This window comes from Camelina sativa, chromosome 19, assembly GCF_000633955.1.
Source record: "Camelina sativa cultivar DH55 chromosome 19, Cs, whole genome shotgun sequence".
Lineage (NCBI taxonomy): Eukaryota > Viridiplantae > Streptophyta > Magnoliopsida > Brassicales > Brassicaceae > Camelina > Camelina sativa.
In genome coordinates this window covers 11,459,612-11,469,020 of record NC_025703.1, presented here as the reverse complement: position 1 = coordinate 11,469,020, position 9,409 = coordinate 11,459,612, and the positions used below count along the sequence as shown (strand labels likewise).

Genomic DNA, 9,409 nt, shown 5'->3' with positions numbered 1-9,409 from the left:
AAGATTTTAGATAAGCTTTTACAAATCCACAACTAATAACACCAAATTTTAAAAAAGTTTTAAATAGTCTTGATTGAATAAAAACAAATTCTACTTAACATTTAAAGTCATTAAGATTCTATTTAAATCTCAAACTAATAAAAGAAAAGAGAATTTGGAAGAGCTGAGTTGGTTATTTCACATAAGGGACTGAAGAGCCTCAAATTTGTCATCACGTTTTGTAAACACATTTCACATTAAAGGTTTTATCTTTCTTCAACTTGGCTATTTTCCTCTCTTAAGAAATTTCATTCCATTGGTTTGGGAGCTAGTAAACTGAAACATTTGTAGTAAATTTAAATTTTTAGTTTATTACTAATAAAAGAGATAATTTGAGACTTCTAAAGCTAGCCACATCTGGTAAAAAAAAATGTTTGTATAACACACTTTGTAAACCTCTTTATAAAAATAACACACTTTCAAAGAAGTAGACACTTTGAAGATTGTTTGTCCACAAATTGGAAGATAGTACCTCAAAAATGATGAACCTATATCCAAAAAAAATGATAGTACCAATTCTATCTTTTTTTTTTCTTTTTTTCTCCTGATTATTTCCCCCTCTCTATTTCTCTTTCTATTTTTCTTTCTTTCTCTTTTCTTTTTCTTATTTATAAAGCTATTATCAAAATATTTTCTACTTATTTTTGTATAATACATCGTGAATATAATTTTTATAGATTTTAAGATGCATTTTGCTATATGTATTAAATGAATTATATTATACATTGTCCATTTATATATATTTGAACATTAGTTCGTTTATACATGGATGGTTAATAAAACTGTTCAAATTCTTTACATGTTCAAATTAGTTTTATCTTATCCACGATGATTTGAACATATAGACAACTTTTTATCGATATAATTTACAAAATTTTAATATGTAATAAGATGGGTTGTCCACTTATTCTCATCCATATGACTATGAATATGTGGTGAAATATATGTTTTTAAAGAAACTTGTCAATAAAGTTCACCATTAACCTTGAATAGTTGTTTTGGTTTATAGTTATTCATGACTAATTTACCAAACCACAAATTATTTGATCATATGTTTTTAAATCACTAAACTCAAGTATATATATATATATATATATATATATATATCAATAAACGATATTTCAATTGACCCATCCACTCATCTAAAAAAAATGTTCAACTTTAAATGAACAATAGTATATGATATAATAATTCACCTAAAATATAGCAAAATGCATTTTTTAAAAAATTAAATATAGAATTAAAGATTCTCTTAATTTATCATAGCAATAAAATAAATTTTCTCTAATTTATTAACTGTATTTTAAGCACTTGGGAGAATCCTGAATTCTAAACTCACAACAACAATAAAAACTTTCTTGGCAATACTCTTTGAAAAAAAACTGGTTCAATCATTTTAGATCTTAACGAAAAGTAATTGCTTCGATGCAGTTTGATATATGAGCATATGTTGACTTCATTTTCATGAATGTCCAATATCACTGGAAAAGCACTAAGCAGAATGATGGTGAAAACGGGCGAGTCTTCTATCACAAATTAACCACATGAATCACAAATTATTGCATGAAGAATATGAACGCAATATCCATTTGAATGTGTCATAAGCAAACTAAGAAACCTCTAAAGTGAAGCTTGAACTTGGATGGGATATTAATATGCCAGTGTAAAGGGATAAGGAAAAGGTTAGATGAATTATCATCATACAATGTTTTCATAAACGTATTGTTAATATTATGATGAAAATAAAAGGGTTTTGTGCAAAAGATGCTTTTCAAATAATATCTTTTGCAACTTAACACTCCAACTTAAATAAATGCAAGTCAATACTACAAACTCAAACGTCACCCGCAATATAACTCTTGCACGTGTATAGATTCTATAAATCGTATAAATCCGTGTATGTGTAAATAAAAATACGTCGTAGGTTTATCATTTTGTAATAGCATGTGCCCATAAAAATAAGAGAAAAAAGGTTATCATTTTGCATTACATAACTGAATATAGTGAATTAAAATTAAAACATACAACTTGTGTTATGAGTAACGTATGAAAATATTTGGTACGTATAAATATTTGTCAAATTTTTTTAGTTTTTTTTGCATAAGGATTACAATTATTTTTGTTGACCTTACTCCTACATTCTTTTAAGGTGTCATAGCATATCAACGCCTTTCGAACAAGATCTCGGCAGCAGTAGGCTTTCATGTTTGTTAAAATGTTTTTAAAAAAGCATGGATCTTTCAAAGGTGGACGCGTAAGGTCTTTGAAGAAATTACCTATATATAAGAACATCATTTGAAAAAATTATGGAGTATTCAATTGTGATTATAGAGGTGGTGATGATGACAAACAATGAACAATAAACCACATATATATATATATATATATAACATACACTCATGAAGGCTAGCTATGGAAACAATGACGACACAAAAGATAGCAAATTTGGAAAATGACATTGTGATTCTTTTGACAAGAGATATGTAATGTTGTTTTAAATTAAAAAGCTTACATATAAACACATAAATTTATACTAATATATATATATTCTAAAAGTAGTAAATTATTTTTGAGGGTAATTCGAAAAAACTGTACTTAGATTTGTTTGGTTAATCTTATTTTCTTTATCTCCCCGAATATCGATGGTTCATATTTTTTTTTATATTAACATTTTTTTTCTTTTTTTCTTCGATTTAGAATAACCTAAAAGAAAAATCAACAACATCCACATGTTGATTAGCGATATATTAGCTACAAAGTTACTAAAAAATTTTAAAATTGATTAGCGGTAGATTAGCTACAAATGTTTTTTTTTATTATATGATAAAAAAATGAATTTGATCTATAGTCAATTCCTATAGATAGAGCCAAATTCCGGTGGGATCGATTGCAAATGTGATGTTGTAACCACTTGACTAAAGACAATTTCCCAATTTAATAATAAGTTATTTTAGATTTATAATATATCTATCTAATGATGACTCAAACTTATATTGTGGTTTATTCATAATTATCTTCTTAAATTTTTATTTTTTAAAAGTGGGTTTAGCGTTTCGGAAAGTGTTTAACTTTTAGGTTTTGCCAAATTTAGCACATTGTCTCAAGAAGATTGAACTTAATAGCAAAATATACGATTTCATTCGGCATAAATTAAAGAAACCAAAATAACTGTTTACCAAAAGCAAACCAAACCAACTAATATAGGTCAGAGTTTCCAATATCCATTCCAATATGTAGTAGTCTAGAATTGGCAATGATTCTTTCTTTTTTACTTAGATTTTTAGAAAAAATTGGAACCATGTTTGAGCTTTTTCTAACATAATCCTTAGGCCCCGAATAGTAACCCGATTAGGGTGCGGTGTGATGACTGTAATCGCATGTCAACACCGAATGGCAAAGCTATTATTGTGTGGTTTGATTCAAGCACTTTTGTCAAACGATTAGTTCTCATATTTTACTATTAACCTAGTCGGAGCAGGAACAGAGTTTAAAGATGCGATTGGGGTTTAACAAGTGTGACTTATGAGTATATTTACTAATGTACCCTTAATTATTTTATTATATCTAATTAATAAAATATTATATTTAATGATTAAAAAAATAATAATAATATAAAATAACGTTTTTAGTTGAAAAACAAAATCTCGTTTTTATGGAAAAAGAAAATAACGGTGTTGGCGAGAAAATAGAAAATAACGTTTTTTTGTAGGTTAATGGAAAATCACGTTTTTTCAGGAAAACAGAAATCTCGTTTTTATCAAAAAAACGGAAAATCATGTTTTAGGCAGGAAAAGGAAAATCACGTTTTATTCGGAAAAACATAAAATCATGTTGTGGCAGAAAAATACAAAATTACGCTTTTGGCGAAAACACAAAATCATATTTTTGACGGGAAAACACGAAATCATGTGTTTTGTTATCACACTCAAATCGCTTTGTCATTCAAAAATATGATAAAAATACATCGCACCCAAATCACATATGAAACAGAGTGCAATTAAAAATATAAGATGTTTCAAAATATAAGATGTTTTAGCTAAAAGCACACATAATTAGAAATGACTATTTTTAGAAAATTTAACCAATTATAAACAATACTGTACAAAATAAATAATAATAAAAAATATAAAATTAATTTAAAAATTGTCTGAAAACATGGAATATAAAAACAAAACAAAACGTCTAAAACATATTATTATTTCTCAACAAAAGCCTATTTATAATGACTTTATTTAAGAGGAGATTTCCTTCAAAACAAGGGTTTGACAGTGACTTAGTCGAATAGTACATCCTCAAATTTATTTCTAAAAGTTTTTCTATTTACATTATAGTCCACAATAATACCAATAATTTATTATAATCACAAAACTTTCATATAAAATATAAAATACACAATTAAAAAATATATTCAACAATATTAATAATAGAATTTATATAGATATATCAAATATATCAAACAATATTTTAAATAATAGAATTTATGTAGATATAAATCAAACAATTGAATTTATATAGATATATTTCAAACAACTGAACTTAATAGAACTTTTGTAAGCTAAAAATGTTACAAGGACTAAAATAAAATATATAAAAAAATTTAAGGGACTCAATAGTGCACCTTCAAATTTGAAGGTTTACTATTCGAACCCCTTAAAATTTGAAGGTTTAAGGGGTTGTTGGAACTTAAAACACCTCAAAGCGACAAAACATAAGCTCTTTAGAATATATGTATATACAACTTCACTTCCTTTTTTTTTTCGTTCTTTCTCACAAGGCCTATATATGTATCTCTGTATTGTACAGTAACACCATCCATCGCCCCCTAAGACCGGGCTAATTTCATCTCGGTGAATGCTTAAGAACCGAGGTAAATGAACGTAAGAAACAAATGGCAGGAAATAGAAAAGAGACCAAACTCATCTCATCATGTATTGCCTACAATGCTCTGTGCACTTGTCTCGTTCATCCCTTCAGTGCTTCATTTATCCTACTGAAGGCTACTTTAAGAGGGATGCAAGCTACAACTCTTTCTTTCGTCTTCTCTATCATCACCTTCTTCTTGCAACTTACTGTCAGCTTCTGCCCACTTAGTGTTGAGAGACACCTTGTCTTTATGGATAGAGATAAAGATTTATTTGACTTTGATGATTTATATGGAGGAAAATGTGAGGCTTTCTTTTTTGATGACGGTTTTGGCTTCGCATCATCAACCATTGGCACACCAAGGGGATTGAGATGACGACTCACAATGAGGTCACATGATCCATCTTCAAGCACTTCAACCGTTGAAGGATGCCCAACAATAGCTTCACCATTCAATTTACTCCTAAGGGAAATCAGTGGAACATTCCGGGGCTTATAGCTGGCTTTTACCTCCTCAATCTTCACGTTATACATTTCAGAATTTTTTCCCATAGCTCGAGTACCAAAGCTGAAATGACCGTTTAGCTTTTGATCAGAGACAGAGCAACGAGACAGAAAATTGTTGTTGGCTTCGGCGTAAGCATTTCTTCTTTCTTCTTGTTTTTTACTCATCTGCCTTGAATTCCTTTTCCCTTTTAGCTGCCACTTTGAAGTGCTCTTCTCAATCAATCCATTACTTCCTTCGTTTTTCACTACATCATTATGGCTACTCTGACTAACCCGCCTTGTCGGTCCAGAAACAACAGCCTTCGTGGGTGAAGAACATGTGAACGCTGCCGTCGTAATTCCTGGAACAACAACAGATGTCAGTTCAAGTCATGCTGATCCCAACCCAGAAAAAGAAGCGAACAAATCCGATCTACTGAATTTAGAGTTTGATCCTAACAGGCAGAGAAAGAAATGACACCAAAATATCAACCTAAAGCAAGACCAGAAACACGCAGAAACAATTAGCCATACATAGACAAGTAAAAGAATTATGAAGCATCACGATTGTCCAGACATAGGTCATATAAGCACTCTAATCTATCATGTGATAAAAATTCAATATAAGGTTTTTAGGTACCATTCTGCTTCCTCTCTTCCTAATAGTGGAGATATTCAAAAATTTCCAACTAAAAGTAACATTAGTTTGAACAAACATAGAGACACACTGCAAATGTACTCGATATATACAATCACCAGAACTTTTATAAAAAAGGTTAAGCAATTTATACCCGTAGAGTAATTTTCTTCTCCAATCAGTGGAACATCAAATAACACATTGGACGTGTCATCATTTGCCGAAAGTGATATGTTCGAGATTTCACTCTCTTTGGCCTTGCTATGGATCGCATCAACATTGTTTTCAGAAGCGTTTGAAACAGGGACATTCTCACATAAAACCCCATTGTTGTCCGAATTATAATTTTTGATTACAGCAGAAACTTTGTTTTCTGAAAGCCCTGGAGGAGGCGAACAATCAGAATTGACAAGTTCATCACGGGTAAGAGGAACAGATACCATAGCTGTACTCTCTAACACTTTTGTTAGTGGCCGTTGTCGGGTTCTTCTTATAGAGTATTCATTAGCATTTCTAACAGGCGACCTAGTTCTTTTCATTGACGGCGAGCAATCCCTGCTACTACCATTGGAAAGACTCTCATTCGTCAAAGAACCATTGATGTTTGTATCACTTTTAACATTATTTTCCTGCTTATCCTCGAGCACTGCACCGACATGTACCTTTCCTTTTGATCCTACACCCAGTCCAATATCCTCAAGTCCTCTCATTCGTTTATTTCCTTCAGTCCGATCATCTTCCGAGTCATTTGGTGTTCTTCTTCTCTTCACTGACAAGGGCTGCACCTTAGAAGCTTTTACCTTATTGGTTTTTTTAAAAGACTTATTAGACTGCAATGCAACTTTAGTCTCTGCCATATCCCCGGAGTCCTCCACATCCCCGGAGTCCTCATTGCCCTTTCTGGAATAACATCTTTTAGGAACCTCACCAGATGTACTAGCCTTCTCAATACACTCTGGGTTATCTTTGGCAAGGTGTGCACTCTCAATCTCTAGAGCATGGGCAATGGCATCTTCTCGGCGGGCATATTTGACAGCCTTCTTACTAGTGGTCGATACAGAAGCTTTTGCTATCTCAATGCAAGCATCATACTCCCCACAACGAAACGCCTTCACCCTCTTGGACTTTTCAAGATTATACCAATCCCTGGAGAGATAAAGAGTAAAATAATTAACTAACTAACTCTGTGACCTATCAGACCAACTAGTTCTATCAAGGGCAAAGTAGTGAATCATTTGCAACTGAATGACACAATCAATTTGACAAATTCAGAGGCGCAGAACAAACTCAAGACGGGAAGAACAAGTAGCATGTTGAAAAACTGTAATCATCTATGAGAGATCATCTTCTGGTAACACCTGAACTCACTCAAAAACCAAAACTTTCATACATTCGTCCAAAGGTCTAACTTTTTCATATGGGTGGGTATTGAAAGAGATCAAACAGAGTAAACAGTACTTTGTCAAATTTCCATCAATCATTCAAAAAGCAAAATCGTATAGGCAATGATTACAAAAAGCTAACAAACAAGAATGCTCAAAAGAGAATCCATTAGGAGGAGTTTGACTGGTATACTACTAAGCCAAAGCCAATAAGGAAGAGATTAAAAAATAGAGTAGTAGTAACTCACACGCTAGCATCGGCACGACCTAGAAGCTTAATAGGAGTGCCAGATTTAGGAGAAACGATAGTACCGTCAGGAACCTCGTGATGAGCCATAATCCGACCCGGCCACCATGACCCGTTACGGCGTCGGACCCAAACCAAACCTCCTACAGACGCATCAATCGCGTTACTGTTTCGCTCATCACTACTACCCATCACCCAACAAATCCCCTCAAAGCACCAAACCCAGAAAACTCCTAAAAATTGATCTAACGAATTCCCAACAGATGAAGTCAATCTCTCGACCAAAACAGAGTCATGAATATCAGAGGCACGATCTTCAAACCAAACAAGCAAAATCGACGCCCCACGAGTTGTAAGCGCTTGTGAGAAAGGTTACAAAGAGGGTTTTATTGAAGATCAATGAATGAATACAGGAAGGAACAACAAGAGATCCAGTCACCAGTTCTTTCTAATTTGGAAGTTTTTGTGTTGTTCTAATCAGTAGCAGCGACACCGCTGATGTTTGATTCAAGGGTTTTCGGCTTTCTCCGGCTCGGAGAAGAAACGGAGAGAGAGAGCGAAGACGACGGAAGACGGCAAGAGAGAGAAAAATAAAGTTTTTTTTTTTTTCCTTTCTTTTGGTTTTGAGAGAGTTTGGTACCCAAAACCAAAAACGAAGGCCAAAGGTGTCTCTCTGTTCAACTACGTAACGAAACGGCTGCGTTTAGGTTTCCTTCTACTATACACTTTCATTTTGGTCACTTTATTATTATTACCTTCTACAATTGTGATTAATTAAATTTCGGGTAAAATGTCATTAAAATCCCTAAGTCTACATTTTCGTTGATTTAAAATCCGAACTCTGCTTTTGGAAGTAAAAAACATCAATTATTTGTTGACTTCCAAATCAACCGCAAACTCTCGTTGACTTAGCATTTTGAGGCACAACGTTAAGTGGTCAAACGGAGAAATTAAAAGGGTTAATTATCCGTTAACGAGATCCGTTAATAGCAAAAAGATGCTGTTTATAACACCCTAAAACCCCCAAATTGAGAAATCGATTCTCAATTTCCTCAATTCACAAAACCTAATCGATCTAACCCTAATCGAACATGATATCTTCGTTGACGAGAAGATTTCAGATCTCTTTTTGTTATACACCGGAAGAACGGTCAACCAGGATTCTCTTCAGTTCTCGATGTAAAGATCGTTACACCGGCTCCACAAATACACTTCAATGGCACTCCACGATCGAACGAAGCTGCCACCGATGTTATTGAGCTAGAACTCATCTCGTCAACTCGAAGAAGAAGAGAGAAATCGAAGAAGAAAGGAGAAATTAAAAAAGAAAATATAAATTGAGATCGATTAGGGTTTGTGAATTGGGGAAATTGAGAATCAATTTCTTAATTTGGAGGTTTTAGGGTGTTATAAACAGCGTCATTTTGCTATTAACAGATCTCGTTAACGGATAGTTAACCTCGTTTAATTTCTTTGTTTGACCACTTAATGTTGTGTCTCAAAAGGCTAGGTCAACGAGAGTTTGTGATTTATTTGAAAATCAACAAATTAATTGGTGTTTTTGTCCTCCAAAAGCAGAGTTCGGACTTTAAATCAACGAAAATGTAGACTTGAGAATTTTAACGACATTTTTCCAATTAAACTTCATTCTACATCCAGAATTGAATCGGAATCGGAATCTACATTGATCTTTGATTCCCATGTACATATTAGTTTATCCAGTGACCCAACTAAACCCAACTGCAGAAAAAAAAA

General features: G+C 32.7%; 1 protein-coding gene across 3 annotated transcripts in view; it reads right to left on the bottom strand.

The window, feature by feature from the left end:
- The window catches only part of LOC104766027 (uncharacterized protein At1g51745-like), a 10,116-nt gene continuing 5,444 nt past the window's right edge, over window positions 4,738–9,409 (bottom strand). The window contains exons 1-3 of one of the 3 annotated variants that reach the window (XM_010489837.2): window positions 7,656–8,289; window positions 6,180–7,171; window positions 4,738–5,750 (exon numbers count right to left, since the gene is read on the bottom strand). In XM_010489837.2, the coding sequence (XP_010488139.1) occupies window positions 5,002–5,750; window positions 6,180–7,171; window positions 7,656–7,846 (1,932 nt within the window). In that variant the 5' untranslated portion in view covers window positions 7,847–8,289 and the 3' untranslated portion in view covers window positions 4,738–5,001. Of the gene's footprint in view, window positions 5,751–6,179; window positions 7,172–7,655; window positions 8,290–9,409 lie in introns of those variants that run through there. The other 2 variants (XM_010489839.2, XM_010489838.2) reach the window with 2 other exon arrangements.